The sequence below is a fragment of the Leopardus geoffroyi genome, chromosome A1, assembly GCF_018350155.1.
Source record: "Leopardus geoffroyi isolate Oge1 chromosome A1, O.geoffroyi_Oge1_pat1.0, whole genome shotgun sequence".
Lineage (NCBI taxonomy): Eukaryota > Metazoa > Chordata > Mammalia > Carnivora > Felidae > Leopardus > Leopardus geoffroyi.
In genome coordinates, this window is record NC_059326.1 from 68,918,501 (window position 1) to 68,937,992 (window position 19,492).

Consider the following 19,492-nt stretch of genomic DNA (forward strand, 5'->3'; position numbering starts at 1 on the left):
AATTGTCAAGGAGGACAGAAAGGGAAATAAACAAAGAGAAACCTAAAGCAAGTTGGTAGGGCTGGAGGGACCCTGGGACATCACAAAACAAAGAGCGAAGTGAAGTGAGGATAAAAACTATCCCCCAGAATTGCAAACAAAAGGAGATGGAGAGAGAAAGAAAGGGATTCCTAGACCACTTTGATTTACATTCTCTTTCATTGTGGTTTCAGTCTATCTGTCTTCACAATAGACCTTCCAATAGTTGACCGGGGATGGCAATTTCACACATAGGAAGCTGCATGACACCTTCACAATATGAGCCTGAGACCAAGGGGACACACTGACATATAACCATTGTTATAGAATTTTATTAGCAGAAATGTGACCAATTCCCTCTGATGTCCCCAGTACCTGACTATGTCCTACACTCAGTGGGTGACACAACCTTTCATGCTGCTAAGAGTAGAGCCTGAGGACAGCATTGGCTGATGACCACAGACCACTAGGACTGAGCCCACGACTGACATCTGCCCCCTCTCCACTGCGGTGGGGAAAGGCTCAGACTGGAGAGGGAGCCAACACAGCCAAAAGTGCAGCCGGAATTAGTGGGAGACAGAGTGAGAACTCCAGATGTTTAGAATTAGGATGACTATAAACAAATTTGTTTCTCCAGATCCACCAAGCTTGCTGTTTAAAATCATTTTTATATCTGGTAAACAAAGCCATATTCTCTTGGTTGCAAATAGACTAATTCTTTAGGGAATGATAATACTCATACCAGTTGGCTCTTGTAAAGAAGAAAAGAGTATTTGCCCTTCTTTCTCCAGAAATTGCATGAGTCACACGTTAACATGATTGTCTCGATCGGTACTTCGGGAAACTTGGGAACTCAGTATGAACCCTGCATCAGCGATTACTCTCCAAGACGGGTTTTATGCACAACTGCCACCCAATTATTATTTTTTGTTGTTGCTGTTGGGCCAACTTTAACATCCAAATGTTACTTTAGCCATAAGCACTCTTCGGACACTACATTTGATACAGTCGTCATGGGAGCAGGACAGGGGCATGGGGTAACCACTTTTGTGTACCAAACAAATTAGCCGCAGGTAATGATCTGAGTTTATGCCTGGAGATTTCATTAATGCATCGATTACTAAGAAAGGTCCACTCCTATACTTCCATTGCGTCTCCTTCAATGATTTGAATTAGGGATATCTTCAGCCAATGTGGAACACACATTTCAAGGAATTAGTATTACTGTCCCCACTGCACACACTCAGTACATGATTATTCATATTTGGTCATGCACAAACCAATGCAGAGCAAGTTCAAAGACTCCTTTTGATAAGTCCCGATAAATATGTTCCTCTGCTTGCCTTCCACACTGCCTAGGCTAAGGGTCTGCCTTTCCTCCTAGCCCTCACATTCCTTTAGAGTCTGTTGTCAGAGTGGGAATCCGCTAGAAAGAACAACAGAAAAAAAATATCTCAAGAAGCTTCTCTGCTGAACAGGTTTCAGCAAGATTGATAATCACCTAATGCCTGATTCACTCCTTGTATGTTCCAAGTCTGTTGTATGTTCCAACGGGAGGGTGCGTGCGTGCGCACACGCACACACGCCCACACTCACACACGGGTTCCTTGCCTTTGTCTACATGGAGCGATTGTGAAATGGTTGACAATAGATGAAAACGACTCCTAACAGTCCTAAAACCAAAACATTCGTTTTACAGGGCCGTTGTTCACGAGAAAACTGCAAGTATCTTCATCCTCCAACACATTTAAAAACTCAACTAGAAATTAATGGGAGGAACAATTTGATCCAGCAAAAAACTGCTGCAGCGATGCTTGCCCAGCAGATGCAATTTATGTTTCCAGGAACCCCACTCCATCCAGTGGTGAGTACATCGCATCTAATGATGGGCTTGATGATTAAAGTGTTGGTACGGGCAGCGCCACATTGACCTAAAACGGCCTCGCTCTACTTTGTCTCTGGCTACAATTAAAGCAAATAGCTTTGAAGCTAAATGGTTTCTGAAAATAGGGTTTTTGAAATTATTTAAATGGAAAAAGCGTGTGTGGAAACAGTAGGCAAAGACAGTTTCTAAGCAGTGTCTGGGAAATCTGTGTCCCTCCCAACTCGGGCTCACCGGTAAACTCCACCTTTGAACCATCTTAGAACAGAAAGAGTTCGACGTTTTCATTTAGAGTACGAAGTGATGATCTATGTGAAGAGCAGGTTTCGATGCCTAGCACGTTATTAGCAATCTAGCAGGTGGACTCTTCCGTTCAATGGCGTCATTTTAAGGATGAGCGAAGGGAGAAACCCGAGAGGCTGAACCATTTACCCGATGTCTTGCAGCTAATACGCTGTGGGTCGGGCACTGGGGCTCAGACATTGGGAGCAGGGCGCTGTCTGCAGTGTGCTGGGCCTGAAGCCCCACAGCAGCCAGAGAGGAGGCTGCCTTAGCCACCCACACTCCGCTGCCTCTCAGAGGCCTGGGAAGGGTGTGGCGCTGTGGCCAGGGCCCCAAGAGTAAATGCTCAAGGGAGTTCAGGCTTTGAATATGTATTGTGTCATATTTTCTCCCTGATTTCAGTGTTTGAAAGTATTTCCTTAAAGGTCTGGAAATTGTTTTAGGAATGAGGCCCTGGGGGAAAGGAGCGCATTGGGCTTCAGTGGAATTCATTTACATCTGTGAATTATTTGTCAAAAACAAGCTAATTTTAAAAAAACACACACACAACAAAGCCAGTAAAGTGAGAGATACTTGCTTTTTTAAAGCAGTACATACACAAAAGACTATTGTTTAAAAATTAGTCTTTATTGTGTGAAAAGTCCTTGTGATTGAAGGCTGCTAAATTAAAAAGGACGCTGCAGCTGAGATGTACTTTCTTGAGTGTCTGCGGGATGAGGTGGGGAGGGTGGGAAGGCCCTGGTGAAGGGAGAATCTGGGCAGATCCTTAGCTCTGCTGGTGCTTCTGCTCAAGAATGGTGGACAGGACAAAGTAGCCAGGACCCAGCTCTGCCCAGAGGGCGGGGGGCAAAATCCAGGTGCATGGGGATCCAGCAATAATAAGATACAGTCTTTGGGGGGTAGACAGAGTCATGAGAAGGGCGAGGTAAGATTCAGGCACAGGGAATTATGATTTTGAATGAGGCAAGAAATGCTGCTTGGAGAAAATCCCAAATAACTGTATCCCAAAGGATGAGTAGTTGGGAGCCTAAATGTAAGGACAACATAGACAGAGTTCTGCATACATTTAACACCAAATATAGGCATTTAAGTGGATCTGTTTAAAACCACACACACATGTATAATTTATGGTTCTCTATTGATGTTCGCACATAAATTATTTTATTAAATTACCTAAGGCTAAAATAATTTAGTTTTTCGTCTTGAATAATGTCTGTAGGAATAAATTTGGAACCATCGAGATCAACATAGTCACACGGTATTGTGTGTCTGTCTCACTCACTTTAATCATTCACTTCTTATTTATTTAGAATTCATAAAGATTGACCCCCCCCCAACAGTGGCAATGTTAATAAGAAAAGCCCATTCCCGTTGTTAGCTGTTAGTTGAAATCATTTTTGAAAGTTATGTTTATATATTGTCTCAAATATTAATTAGAAGTTAATAATCATGATTTGTCTATGAAAAAGACATTTAATATTACATTTAATATTTATATTACATTTCATATTACATTTAAATATTTTAGTAGAGGCTTCTAAATCACAAGAAATCTCAGAATGAAAAGTGTCATAAACTTAAAAATCATCAACTCTACAAATAACTTCAGAATCTCAAGAATGCGTTAGTGACGTCGTACAGTATAGTAAGCCAAATAATGGCCCTGAAAGGTACGTGGAACCTGTACATGTCACCTCTAAGGAAACCAAGTCGTCTTTGCAGATATGATTAAGTTAGGCATCTTGAGATGGGGCAATCCTCTTGAAATAAATGCAATCACAAGTATCCTTATGAGAAAGAGGCAGAAGGAGAGTTGACACATACAGAAGAGAACAGCAATGTGCCCACAGAGGCAGAGACAAGTGACGAGGCCACAAACCAAAGAATGCCAGCTGCCACCTGAAGATAGAAGAGACAAGGAATAGATTCTTTCCTGGAGTCTTCAGAGGGAGCACGAAATGCCAGTACCTTGATTTGGGCCCAGTGAAACTGACTTCAGACTTCTGGCCCTCAGAACAATCAAAGGATAATTTTGTGTTGTTTTAAGTTGCCAAGTTTGTGGAAATTTCTCAGACTAGCTACAAGAAACTAATACATGCAGGAATTGCTTAAGACAAATAAACTGATAAACATGGGAGTAGAAGAACCACGCCATTTTTAGGTTTCCTTCTAAGCTAAATTTCTCTAAAAAAAAAAAAAAAAAAAAAAAACGGTGGATATTTTTTCCACTCCCTCTGACTTCCATCCACCCTAGACCTAATCCATTCACTATCTCACCACCGCCCGCCATATTACTAAACCAGTGGTCACTTTTGCTTTCATTGTGTTCATTTGACCGCTTAGCCATATGCAACATATGTAATCAACCTCTCCTTTGTGGAATGCTCCTTCTTCTTTAATCTGTATTCCTCTTCTGGAAAAGGCTGGAGATGTTGCCCATTATGTTCCTTTGCTGTATGTTGAAGCTGCTCTACATTGAGGTTCCCAGCACTGGACATTTCTTTTATTGGCCCTCTCCTTCATGGTTGCATCCATTCCTATGGCTGTAAATCATCTGCAGGCTGAGAACTCCCAAATATGTTTCCAGACCTCTCCTCTGAGCCCCAGGCTCGCATATCTAACTTCCTACTGGACTCACCTTTAAATTTCTCCCTGGAACTTGACATGGTTAATTCCAAATTCTTTATCTGACTAAGTTCCCATTTCAGTAAATGCAACCGGCAGCTTCAAAACCAAAATTAAGCAGATTCTCTCACATCCAGTTCATCAGCAAGTCCTGTCATATCTGCTTTCAAGTCTATTCCCTTCTCGAACTCCCCAAACTCCCATCTGAGCCACCATCAATCTTTCATTCAAAATACCTTGGAAGCATTTTTTCTAATCTCTCAATTTCCATTCTTGCTTTATTCCAGTGTATTCTGCATATGGCAACCAGAGGAATATTTTTAACACATAAATGCATCATACCACTCCCTTACTTAAAACCCTGCAGTGCCTTCCCATTTCATTAGAGACGAAGCCAAATATGTAACCATGACTATGATCTATAATGTCATCTGTGGTCTGGTCCCATCAGCTCACCAACTCATCATGGGCCACTCTTTCTGTGTTCACTAAAACCGAACTTTCAGTTCCACACATACACAAAGCTCTTGCTTGCCTCATGGCCTTTGATCTTGCTGGAAGTATCTATCCTACTGCTCTTCACATGTTAACTTCATCTTATGCATAAGGACTCCAAATCTATCCCCTGTGACCTACCACCAATCTCCATCACTATGAGTAAGGGCTTCTCATTTCTGCTTATCCATAAAAATAAATTGTAATTTTATTTGTTTGTTCTTTCCCATTAGGGTTTAAGTTCAGTAAATGTGCACACAGTGTCCTTGTACAATGTTTAAACCATTAAATACTTACCGAATGAAAACACAAACCATTCTTTCCTTTTATGTCTCCAATTGACTGTATTTTGAAAGTCCCCTTAAATTTTTCCTCCTGGCAGTTTTTCTCTCCCCAGTTCCTAATGGGAGTAATTCTTTTCCTTTCCTTCCTCACACACTGCACCTCCCCCAGCACACAACCTTCATATGTACACTCAAGATAAAGAAGTTGGTGGTTGGAACTAAAAAATGAGTTCACTAATATTGTAGGATACAAAATCAATACACAGAAATCTGTCATCTTTCTATACACTAATAATGAACTCTCAGAAAGAAAAAATAAGAAAAATGTCTCCTTTCCAACTGCATCAAAAAGAATAAGATACCTAGGAGTAAATTTAACCCAGAAGATAAGAGACCTGTACACTGAAAACTATATGAGATTGACGAAAGAAATTGGAAAGCAGCTATGCTAACCACTATACCACCAACGCAAGATTGATGAAAGAAATTGAAGAAGGCACAAATAAGTAGGAAGATAGCCCATGCTCATGGATTGGAAGAATTGATATTGTTAAAATGTCCATTCTACCCAAAGGGATCTACCGATTCAAATAATCCCTATCAAAATTCCAATGGCACTTTTCACAGAACTAGAACAAATATTCCTAAAATTTATATAGAGTCAAAGAGACTGAATAGCCAAAGACATCTTGGGAAAGAAGAACAAAGCCGGAAGTATCATGCTCTCTGACTTCAAACTACGTCACAAAGCTATAGTAATCGAAACTATAGTATTGGCATAAAAACAGATACATAGATCAATATAACAGAACAGAGAGCCCAGAAACAAACTCACTCACATAGGGTCAACTAATTTGCAGTAAAGGAGCCAAGAATATACAATGGGAAAAGTCTCTTCAATAAATGGTGTTGGGAAAACTGGACAGCCACATGGAAAAGAATGAAACTGGACCGCTTTCTTACACCACACACAAAAATTAACTGAAAATGGATTAAAGACCTGAGTGTAAAGTCTGAAACCATTAAGCTCCTTTCCTAAAAGAAAATACAAGTGGTGACATCAGTCTTGGTGATGATTTTCTGGACTTGATAACAAAAGCAAAGACAACAAAAGCAAAAATAAACAAGTGGGACTACTTCAAACTAAAAAGCTTCTGCACTGTAAAAGAAACCAGCCACAGAATGAAAAGGCATCAATGGAATTGGAAAAACAATTTGCAAATCATAGATCCAATAAAGGGTTAATATCCAAACTATATAAAGAACTCATACAACACAATATCAAACAAGCACACAAAATCCTATGCCCATTTAAGAAATGGGCAGAAGATCTGAATAGACATTTTTCCAAAGAAGATATGCAGGTGGCCAACAGGTACATGAAAAGGTGCTCAATATCACTAATCATCAGAGACTTACAAATAAAAAACACTATATTACCTCACATCTATTAAACTGGTATTATCAAAAAGATAAGAGGTACCAAGTTTGGCCAGGATGTGGAGAAAAGGAAATCCATTGCATTGGGAATGTGAAATGGCACAGTCACTATGGAAAACAGTATGGAGGTTCCTCATAAATTTAAAAAATAGAATTACCACATGGTCCATCAATTCCACTTTTGGGTATTTATCCAGAGAAAATGAAAACACTAACTTGGAAAGATATCTGCACGCCTATGTTCACTGCAGCCAAGATATGGAAGCAACTCAAGTGTCCATCAACAGATGAATGGATAATGAAAATGTGATATATATAAACAATGAAATATTATTCAGGCATAAAAAAGAATGAAATCTTGCCATTTGCAACAACATGAGTGGACCACGAGGGCATTATATTATGTTAAGCAAAATAAGTCAGACAGAGAAAAGAAATATTATATGACTTCACTTGTACATAGAATCTAAAAAACAAAACAAAACAAAACAAAAAACAAGCTCATAGATACAGATAGATTGCTGGTTGCCAGAGGCAGAGGAGAGGAACTGGCAAAATGGGTAAAGGGGGTCAAAAGTACAAACTTCCAGTTATTAGAAAAGAAAGAAATTCGTGAGGACGTACTATTCAGCATGGGGACTACAGCTAAGAATACTGTATTACATAGTTGAAAGTTGCTAAGAGAACAAATCTTAAACGTTCTCATCACAAGAAAAAAATTCTGCAGCTACATGTGGCGATGGATGTTAATGACTTACTGTGGTGATCATTTCACAATATATACAAATATCAAATCATTGTGTTGTATTCCCTAAACTAATAGAATGTTGTATGTCGGTATTACCTCAATTTAAAAAAAAAAAAAGAAAAGAAAAAGAAGTGGGGGTGGGGGAGGATAGAGATTTAAAAGCCTATACAACCCAGTCCTTGGGGACAAGGTCTTGCATTGAGTATTCTGCCCTCCAGAGATGCTTCTGGAAGTAAAGAGAGGAGGCTTAAGGGATGCCATGTTTTAAGCCTTTCAGTTTGAGTGCCAAATACCTACCCTTTGAAGTGAAAGCTTTCTAAATGTATGAACTCTCACGCTCCTGTTTTAAAAAGTCAATTGACTAAATTTTAGAACCATAAAACACCCCAGGCCACTTAGTCATTACTGCTCAGCACTGATCCTTCCTTGCCACTACAAAATATCAAAGAACGCGTGCTGAGTGTGTGTGTGTGTGTGTGTGTGTGTGAGAGAGAGAGAGAGAGAGAGAGAGAGAGAGAGAGAGAATGGATCTTGGAACCTGGATCTACTGGTATAGTGCACTGAACAAGAAGACCAACATGTGAAACGCTAAGGAGAGAGAAACACAGGAGCGTGAAGTAAAGAACAGAGGTTAGAAACAGCAAGGCCAGCATTTCAGAAGCCATCTTCTCCCACGAGACTCTAGCTCTGGTCTTCTGGCCTCTCTGGCGGCCGCTCGTTCTGAGCGATGCCGGGGACCAAATGGATCCCATCTCAGACAGCCTGGCAGCAGCCGTTCTGCACAGAGCACGGGGCCGACTCCCCCGGGGCTCTAGCTGGTGGTGTGCAGAACGGAATCATCTGGAGATGCCACCTCTCTCTTAGCTGCAGCGAAGCACTGAATTCAGACGCGAGGACGCGGTGTCAGCCCGGACTCTACCTGGGGAGTTTTCATTTGAATCCGGGATCTGAGATCCACTCTTCCAGGGCAGCGGCACTGCTGTTCAGAGCAGCCTCGCCCTCCCGTCTGGAGAAGGCACCAGCTGACTGTGGGACAGGGCTCCCCGCCAAGGCTCTGGCTTTACACTCAAACACATCAGGGCGGCCGGGGTTTTTTTCCTCCCCTTTTCTGTTTTAAGAAATTACCAAAAAAAAAAAAAAAAAAAAAAATCTAGGGAGTGCAGAAGAATGGAAATAGCCCCAGCCTGGGAGTCAGGAGTCCTGAGTGCTTTGCCTCAGCAGCATTGACCTTGGGTGATCTATTGAGTCTATAGTCCAACCTGCTTCCACCTACTGTGATGCCACACTTGCTCCTCACGGATAAGGAGAAGGTTAAAGAAGACAGTGTGTGTGACAGTGCTTTGGAAACAGCGGCTCCTATGTACGCGTAAGGCAGCACTGTCAACAATAATAATGGAGTGCCCGTCTTGAGAATGACTATAACTATTTTTTTTTTTACTAATCACCTTCAATCAAAAACACTGTATTAAAAAAAGAGAAAACATCTCATTGAATCTGTCCTATCAACTTTTAACTGTCAGCTTCACATGAAAGAAAATAGGTATTTTCCCCAGCCCATATTTCAAAAAGGAGAAAACATTTGCTATCATTAAATAAGAGTTTATACCTCTATTATTATATCGCCATGCTGATTATATACCTGTTATAGAATCAGTGGATGATTTTGGGGGGAAAACTTTATTAATACCAATTTTTACTCTACTCATGACACCTGCTATTTGCTGAGTTCTGACCATGGGAAGTGGGGAAGAGGTAGCACTTTGTTCAGCCCAACTTTTCAAGTCAACTGGTTTTACTTCCTTGAGAGAACTAAAGCTCAGAGAGGTTAATTCACTGCCTAGGAAAACAGTTCACTGGCAGAGCTCGGGATTTGAATCCAGATCATTCTCGGTCTAAAATTTGTGTTTTTCTTTTGAAATAATACTCTCTCTGAGCTATGTGACAGCTATCATCAGTAAACTGCAACATTCATTTTAAGGTTTGTTTTTTTTTTAATGTTCACTTTTGAGACAGAGAGAGAGAGAGAGAGACAGAGCATGAGCAGGGGAGGGGCAGAGAGAGAGGGAGACACAGAATCTGAAGCAGGCTCCAGGCCTGAGCTGTTAGCACAGAGCCCGACACAGGGCCTGAACCCACAAACTGTGAGATCACGACCTGAGCTGAAGTCGGACGCTTAACCGACTGCCACCCAGGCACCCCTGCAACATTCATTTTAGATCATTAAATTAGATGAACAAGTAATTTACATTTTGGAAAGCAAAATTTTTCTGATTTTAATAGATTTATTGATATCCAAAAAGGTTTCAGGAAATGAGTTTTGAGGTTCTGACATCCCACTGACAGTCAAGGTACAACCTGTATTTATGTCACCACACTGACCCTGGCTTCAAATGATCCACAAGAGGGAGGGTTGGGAATTTGCTGCTGCAGAAAATCAAAAACGGGCCTGTGGGGGAGGGCTGTTTTCTTTAAATGTTTACTTTGATAATGGTCTCTGTGTTAAATTACACATTCAGTACAAGTGTTTTAATACCTATTTTCACTCTCCATCTATGACAGTGGTCCTCAAACTGGGCTACACATCAGATCACATAGTAAGTTTTTTTAAATGCAAATTTCAGGGTCCCTGCCTAGACCTATCGAGTCTGGCGATATTTCTATATATGAAATTCCCCTCAGGCATTTCTGATTTAGCTGGTTCTTTGAATCCCTGATCTGTTGTGATTTATGACCTTTCAGAGTTGATTTTTTTTTTTAATTCTAACATTAGATAGTCATACCATTTAAATCACTTGGCTTTTTTTCAATGGCGCTAACTCATAAAAACTATAGTTACTGAAAACCGCAACTTTCTGTAATTATGGCTCAATGGGTTGAAAATGGAAAACATACACATATAAAATTTGGGAGAAAAAAAAATCCTAACTGCCATCTATTTCCCATGTTGAGACCTCATGTTGCAACCCTGTCCCAAAGTGAATTTGATGTCTGAGCCATAAAGATCTAAGAGCTCCTCGTGGGAGGGCTATAACAGCGCTCGCAGGCCATTAGAATCACCTCTCACAGCCCCCAGCCACTTCGCTAAAGACCTCCAGAACCTCTGAGAACTCCTTGAACAAACTATCAGTAATTCACTGTTTTCTAACATGAGCATCCATAAGAGGTATTTTTCTGTTATTGCTGTCAACAAAAAATTTGTTTAATAATAAACATAGATTGTTATTTTTCCCATATGTTCAACAACTCATTCAGAGCCGTAAATAGAAAACAAGAATGTTACTCACAATATATAAATAGAGGGGTAGCGTGACATGGCCGAGAGCACAGTTTGGTTATTAGAAAACTGCATTAACACGTGATTGCAAATATCTGCAAACTGCTCCTAAAAATAAAGAGGGTACAAGTCACCAACTAGCTAAAAAGCCAACCAACCAATAAAACCGTTCAGGGACAATTTAGTGTAAAATTCATTCTAACAAAAATCTTTAGCGTCTTACACTTTTAACATTGGTTCTAGAAAAGTGAAGCAAACTTTATTGTTCTCTTACATTATTTCCTTTCTGGAAAGCATATTTTTAGGTGGGGCTTTTAAAAATTCTTATCCCATCAACCCCCTAGCGCAGTTCTTTCTTATCTCTGGACAAGGAGTGTAGCGATCGAGAAGTTTAAATGAAGGACGGTATGCCTTTATCGCTGCTGCATTGATTTTAACCTAGGAAACCAAACCAACTTTTTGTGGCCAGTTGAAAAATTGGCCAATTAAAAAGTTCATGTTCTCTCATCCAACCTTTTAGGTGGGGAAGGTTAGATCTAGACACAGTTGAACTGGACCGAGAAACAGCAGGTCCATATGAACACTACATACAGGCTAGTGACGGAATGTGGGAACATGATGCTGAATCAGAGCAAATACAGTCCCAGATAATCCCCAATTTTTGAGAATGTATGTACTCGATCAACTTGAAAATCAGGCTCTAATCAAGGTTTTTCTTTCCTCCTGTCCTTTTTTGAGATGCAAGGAGGAGAAATCAAAGATTAGGAGTCAGTTTTCCATAGGTTTACCCCCTTCCTGTTATAACATTCACTGTTTGGAATGATGAGCAATGACAGTGAGAATTATTGTTTTTTCTTGAGAAAACTTTCATAGGAATAAAAATTTAATCCGTTCCCTGTAATTAGGTTTCTATAATGTGCTCGCATGGTTTTCTATGGTTTTAGGAAGAGAGGATATACATGGATATTATTTTTTTTAAGCAAAACAAAACAGGCAATCTAATGAACTTTCACAGGCCAGCATCGATTTACGCAAGTAACACAAAAGGTCTTGTGTATGGTGAGTAAGTTTTGCTCAAATGACACTTACTGGTGACTTTTTAAAGTTTTATTCTAAAGAAATCTTTGTCCTGTGTTGTCTTCCTTTAACAGCCCACTTTTCCTGTAGGTCCCGCAATAGGGACAAATACGGCGATTAGCTTTGCTCCTTACTTAGCACCTGTAACCCCTGGAGTTGGGTTAGTCCCAACGGAAATTCTACCCACCACACCCGTTATTGTTCCCGGAAGTCCACCCGTCACTGTCCCGGGCTCAACTGCAACTCAGAAACTTCTCAGGACTGACAAACTGGAGGTACTTCATTATATTTGTGGTTTGAGATGCATCTGGGGTAGAAGTGTACTTCTGTGTAAGTGAATGCTTATAAGATATTAATTCAGTCTTGCAAAACAGCCATGCGCACGCACACACACACACACACACACACACACACACACACATTCATCTAAAAGCCATGCATTCGTAATTCTGTGGTTTCAATTTAAGGCAGAGTTATAAAGGAAATTAGTCTGTAGGGAAAGAATTAGTTTAGCACAAACAAAATTCAGCTGTTTGGAATGTGTGTTCAGGGGCAAAATATTTAACAACCAGTGGAACACTGAATCAATCACTGTGTAGGCCATAGAGATGGCTCCTGAAGGCCTCCAGCTGTGCTGGCATTAACCTTTCATGGCTCCTGGAAAGGTCTGAGAATGGCCAAATCAGAAGAATTTGAAACACCTGGGGACAGGGGTAGGGGTAAGTGGAACTATGACTATTGACCATTTGGTATGATCACACTTCAATATTTTAAGAGCTAATATGGTTATATTGGAACGTTCCAGAATATCAGCCCTGGTTGTACTGTTGGTAAACAGGGGAACTGGAAGCTGGGCGTATTAAGTATTGATTGAGATATTTTCTTTAACTTAAGTTCAAGTGTTCGGTAAAAGTCAAGAAAACACGTTCATATAATTATAGAAGATGATTCTTAAGTCATGAGTCAAGCCAACCCTTACTGGGTAAAATTTCTCTTTAATCAGAGTAAGAGGATTTATCTTAGCTACTATATCCTGTGATATTTAATAGAGCACTTTATGCAGTAGTGTAAAGATTCTGATAGATTTTTTAAAGAGCTCCTTTAATTCCATTACCTATTTAAGTTGTTAGGTGATATATGTATGGTTAGGATGTACACAGTGCTTTACGTTGGATCATTGGAAGATGTTCTTTCAATGTGCATTTGCTTAAATATTTACCCAATAAATCTTGAGGGCAATACAATGTTGCTGCCTGGTATCAGCCTCACTCTGGAGCATATGAATCCCAGAACGAAAAGACTAAAGACCCTAACACTGCTGTTTTGATCTAGCCTGCCCCTGTGAATATAGAACAGACCTTTCATGGTCTAGAAAAGTGTTTGGGGCTCCACCTGCTGGACCCATGGAGTGTTCAGTTCATGACTGTGTGGTTTAGAAAACAAATTAAATCAGCCGAGTTGGGAACAAATTGTCCTCCCCAACAGGACTGGTAGACAAAGACATAGAAAAATAATTTACAACGACTTTAGCAGGTCTTCATGCAGTTCATTTCAAGCCAGGAATGAAGCCGGCTTGTCCTGCACACGGCGACCCTTGGTAAATGCTTGACGGCTGCTCTGTACCTCTGATGTGGTCTCAGACTGGAGGATTCCATTTAGAGAGGAAGGCTTACTCGGAATTGATGGGAACATCTTAGTAATTTTTACTTGTACATTTTATGAACTAAAGATCGGAATATTGGCTTATATCCAAAGCAGGAGGAAATGATGAGCAATCTTGCGACTTCTCTGTTTACCCTTCAAACCCTCTTGGCCACTGGTCGGTGAAACTGTATTTCCCAAGTAAGTTTGACTGTCACAAAGCTTGACTGTCACATCAGTGACCCTTCATATAACGAACGTCACTGATGACCGAGATGCCAACCACCGCTTACTGGCTTTGGAATTAGAGCCTAAAAGGAAAATAACTTACAGTTTTACTCGTAGTTCTGTCCTGCTAATGATATTTATAAACCTAAGTGTTATGTCTATAGGTCAGTCGTGTCATCTTATATTATCGATATTCAGGGCAGAATCAAGAATGCGCTTTAAATTCTAAAGAAAATTTTCTTTATACAATAAACTCTTGATGCATCGGAATTCTTAGGTGATGGAGCATTTAGGGTAACTAAGGATTAAGGACTAAAAAAGCAATAGCAACAACACATGAGTACTTGGAACTCTATTCCTCCTCCCCTCCACTTATTTCTTCCCCCTTCTTCCCATATTTCTCTCCTTTTTGTCTTTTCTTTGTTTTTTATCTTCTTCCGGTGCCATCAAAAATAATAATAGAGTGACCTTAAATGCAAGTTTCAACGTCTCGGCCTCGATTGTTCTGACTTATGATTATAAGCGTAAGTTATCTTTTTAGAGCCCGGGCGTCCTAGGGGAAAACAGGAGTATTCAGATTCACCCCACCCACTTGCCATCCTCGGAGAAGGAACAAGCTTGTTTCCCCCAATCCCTTCTGGAGTTGTATAGCTGTGACCTGGTGGCTTGACCTGTGAGGAAACTATCCCTCCGTGCAAAAACAAAAAAACAAAAAAAACCAACCAAAAAACTATGGCATCCCAGGGTTGTCAGAGTAGGAAAAGATTTGGATGTGCTTACAGATGTCCAAATTAATATACTATATGTCGTTAAATACATATATTATGTCCTAATTATTAGAGATGTATATACACTAGCCCAGGGACAAATGGAGACTTTGTTGATTTTTGTTATTTTAGCGAAAACTGCGCATTTTGACTTATTTTCTCAACAGAGTCCCACCCCAGCAAAGAGGGCGAAGCAAAACTCAAATTAGTTTGTCAGGGACTCTGGTTACTTGAGCTCTGCACAACAAATTTCTAGTGAAATGGCACGAAAGCCCCCATTAAAAGAAAGGAAAAGCATTTATTCTTTTTTTGTTTTTTTCAACCTAAATGGCTGCGCTCGCAGAGGTAGTTCCCGGCGGCCATCAGCCTCTCTTCTGCATCGTCTGCTTCTCCCCCCTGTGTCCTAGGTATGCAGGGAGTTCCAGCGAGGAAACTGTGCCCGGGGAGAGACCGACTGCCGCTTTGCACACCCCGCAGACAGCACCATGATCGACACAAACGACAACACAGTAACCGTTTGTATGGATTACATAAAGGGGCGTTGCATGAGGGAGAAATGCAAATATTTTCACCCTCCTGCACACTTGCAGGCCAAAATCAAAGCTGCGCAGCACCAAGCCAACCAAGCGGCGGTGGCCGCCCAGGCAGCCGCGGCCGCGGCCACAGTCATGGTAAGTGAGGCGCGCCCGCCGCGCACCTTCCTCCGCCCGGGAGCCCTGGGCGCCGGGCGGCGCTTTCCCCGCGGGATTCAGACGCTCTCCCAAACGATCGGGACCTAGGGAAGGCTGCTATTCCTGCTGCTCCGCTGCCTAAGTTCTGTTGTTGTTTCCCCCCCGTTTTGTTTTGTTTTGTTTTGTTTCCCCCTCCTTCCCTCCTTCAGCACAATAAGTAAATCCCTCGGGCGCAGGGAACCCCGGCGAGGCGTCAGCGCCCCGCCCCGGGGCCCGTCCTGCTGTGAGTCCGGCCTGCGCTGGCCTGGACTCCTCCTGGGAGCGGGCTCCGTGGCCGGCGCCGGCGGGAAGGTGGGCTCCAGAGCTTAGCGGAGGGAAATGCGGCTGAGCGCTGCGCGGCCCTGGGGGCGGGGAGGCTAGCAACAGGTGACCAGTGACGGGCTCTTCCGACTCCTGTTCCCCCCGCCCCACCCCGTCCTTCAAACTATCCCCCCCCCCACCTCCCCCGTAAATGCAATTGTCTGCAGAGCATCCAGTCACGAAACAGATGAAAATGGAGCTGCACTGACTGGTGCTTTAAAAGGGGGGAGGGGGCGGGTAACACAGCCTGGAGTCCCTGAGTCACTGTACTGTCCCTTAGAGACCAGCTGTCTCTGCCACCTCCTCCTGCTCCTCCTCTCCACTCTTCCTCCTCACCATCATCATCATCATCATCGTCATCATCATCATGGCTGGGGAGCTGTTACAGCTCCAGGCTCTCAGGCCCCACCCCAGACCTTTGGGATCAGAATTCTAATTCTAAAATATGCTGAAGAGGGGTTGTATCCACATTAACAGTTGACAAGCACCTGCCTGGAACACTGGTTCTCAAACGTGGCTATGTTTTGGAATTACCTGAGGGGTCTTAAAAGATTTCAACACCGGTCCTTTCCCCTAAAGTTTTATTTAATTTGTCTGGGTGTGGCCTGGGCGGTGGCCCTTTTTTTTGGAAACTCTCATGGGATTCTCCTGTGCAGCATGAGAACCATCACACTAGGCTGTAGAAATTTCTAGTTAATTTGTTTTAACATGAGGTCTCTGGCTTATCAGAAGCTCACTTTAATATATGATAGACACTGCGCATTCACTCATTCATTGAAAACATTTAAGTTTTTTTTTAACGTTTATTTATTTTTGAGAGAGAGAGAGACAGAGCACAGGCAGAGGAGGGACAGAGAAAGAGAGAGGGAGACACAGAAGCAGGCCCCAGGCTCTGAGCTGTCAGCACAGACAGAGCCCGAGGTCCACGAACCGCGAGATCGTGACCTGAGCCGACGTCCGACGCTTGACCAACTGAGCCACCCAGGCGCCCCCAAAACATTTAATGAGACCTGCCATGCAGCAGACACTTGCTGGGAGCATACACACATTAAGCAGGCTTCCTTACCCTCAAGGAGCTTGGAGTTTAGTGAGAGCAGCATTCCTTTCCGTGATGATGGAAATGCATAACGGGTCCCAGCGGGGAACTAAAGACTCGGTGGCCAGTGCTCCCTCGGAAGAGACAGATGGGGCTTCAGAGATGAAAGGTATACTTTAATAAAACAGTATTCTAACTAGCGACTGCCACCTCACACTTGGATAACTGATCAAAATGCAAGCGTAGCTGTTACACGTAAAAAGCTCCTATTATTCAACATTCTTCCCACAAATGTTTTTAAAGGCCTGGCCCTGTGAGTGCTGGGGATACAGAGAGAAGAGCACAGAGTCTGCCCTCACGTGATGACCACGTAGGGCGCGGTGCGTGGTCACACAGACCCTTCCGATCGGATCCTGTTCCCAAGAGGCTTGAGCACTGGTCCTCGGTCTCCCATGGTTTCTCCTCAGTCTCTGAGGCTTTGGTGCTTTTGCCTCACATCTTCTTAGTCTTATGTCCCCGGACAGAACAGTGATTTTTCTGAATGTGTGAGTTTCTATATATATGCACAGGTGTATGCAACCACAAGAGAGAGTGTCTGTCGTACAATATAGAGAAATTCTCCCTCTCTTTTGTTCTAGTAAAAGAGCAGTTTGCAAAACTGATTGTAATTGGGAACCGAATGGGGGTGGGCATGGGGAGGAGAGTAAATTGGTTACTTAATGCTGATGGAAAAGGAACTCTTCTAGTGAGCAAGTGAGGTCTTTTCTACCTTTCTCCTATGTGGAATCTGTCTTCCCATCCTCTTAGTGACGATCTCATCCTATAAGAAGTGAAAGCCTGGGTGGCTCAGACGGTTAAGCATCCGACTCTTGATTTCAGCTCAGGTCATGACCTCATGGTTTGTGGGATCGAGCCCCACTTCGGGCTTGGGATGGCAGTGCGGAGCCTGCCTGGGATTCTCTCTCTCCCAATCTCTCTCTTTCTGCCCCCTCCTGTCTCTCAAAAATAAATAAAAAACTTAAAAAAAAAAAAAAAAGAAGTAAAACTGTTTTCGTTGCAATCATTGTTTTAGGCCGGCCCCAATTTATCCTAACCGGTGTATTGACAGTTAGGCCCAAAGAACACATTTTTTCCTCTGAGGACTGCGGTTGCAGGAGACAAAAACCCAACCGAAGTAGCTGAAATAAAAACTTTGGACTTCGTGCGGTGCCCTCCAAAGGGAGTAGAAGTAAAACAGAGATCAGGATGCCTGCATCCAGAAACTAGAAAACCAGTAGGTCTCTCTTTTTTTCTCTTTTCTGCCTCTTGGTGTATCAACTCTGTTTTCTAAGACCAAGTTCTCCAATGCAACATTGACCACGGCTCCAGACACCTATAGGGATACATTCTTATGTCTTTCGAGAAGAGAGAAAACAGTATCTACTACAGCAGTTCTAATTAGAAAAACTAAAAAATCAATGAAAGGTCATTTTGGGGGCTGTCTTCATGGTTAGAGTACGAGCGTGCTATGATTGGCTCAGCCTGGGTCACGACAGCCATCTCTGGCCACTGGGGTAGGCGACGAGGTTCTGGGAATATGAAAAAATTAGTCCCTCTATCTCAAATACCTGTTGGTACAACAAGCCACTGGTAGTAATAGTGACCTTAGGGCTAAGCCCTGAATTTATCTGAGCCTTGATTGTATCTGGCTGTTTATTAGAAGCAGCAATTGTAATGTCCACTATCTATCTATCTATCTATCTATCTATACTTCAGTTACTGAAGGAACAAGGTAGCCACTCTATGTCAATGGTAGGTGACTTGGGTTGGGGGGGATAAGAGAAGACATAGGCATTTACACAAACACGTCCTTCCTCAGCTTGGTATTTTAAAGTCAAGACTCCTTCTCTGCGTGCACTTCCGCGTGCCCTTCTGCACATTTTCACATCACACTTACCAAGATGCATAGAGGTACTGCAGTGGATGTCAGTATATGTAGTTACCGTATTTTCCCAGATAGTTATACTGTACCCAAATTTGGAGTTCTGATATTTCAGGGGATCTTGCAACATTGTCAAAGACAAGCCAAAGGAATGTAGTTTCAGAAGAAAAGCCAGCTTCTTTCTGACAATGACATGAAAATTATTGAGTCTGTCATGTCTTTTTAGTTGAAGCGAGAGGCTCATGTGAACCCACTGAGATGCAGTTGGGTAAAGTCAAAGTATTCTTACTCTAGGAGCAAGATTGCTCAACACACGGAAAAAAAAACCCTCTTATTTTATTTCCTTACTTAAAAGAACAAATGAGAGTGATGATTGCAGTCAGAAGATCTTAATATTCCATTCACCTGGGCTCCATATCTGAACACAAAGAATTTCTGTAATGCAGTTTGTATTATTGTCCAGGGATTTCCCCTTCTTTTGATTAATTGAACTCTGAAACACATTTAAAGCTTTGATTCCAGAAAAGGAGACATTTATTTCCTTTAGAGCCTTATTCTTTCATAATACGTCTTAAAACATGGGCCTCATCCTCACCAGAATTTTTTTAAATGTGAAAACAAGGCAGACAGAGCATCTCTCTGGTAATTTTCACACAAAGGGTATGTGATCTTTAAGCAAGCCGTCTTTCTTCACAATCCTACAACATGGGGCTACATGGGAGAGTCCTGTTTTGTGAAAGGAA

At 42.1% G+C, this 19,492-nt stretch overlaps 1 protein-coding gene across 9 annotated transcripts in view; it reads left to right on the plus strand.

The window, feature by feature from the left end:
- MBNL2 (muscleblind like splicing regulator 2) overlaps nt 1–19,492 on the plus strand; it is a 160,533-nt gene that overhangs the window by 102,257 nt on the left and 38,784 nt on the right. For all 9 annotated transcript variants that reach the window (XM_045480988.1, XM_045480934.1, XM_045480968.1 and 6 more), the window contains 3 exons: nt 1,718–1,882; nt 12,200–12,400; nt 15,169–15,432. In XM_045480988.1, coding sequence (XP_045336944.1) covers nt 1,718–1,882; nt 12,200–12,400; nt 15,169–15,432 — 630 coding nt within the window. The remainder of the gene's footprint in view (nt 1–1,717; nt 1,883–12,199; nt 12,401–15,168; nt 15,433–19,492) is intronic.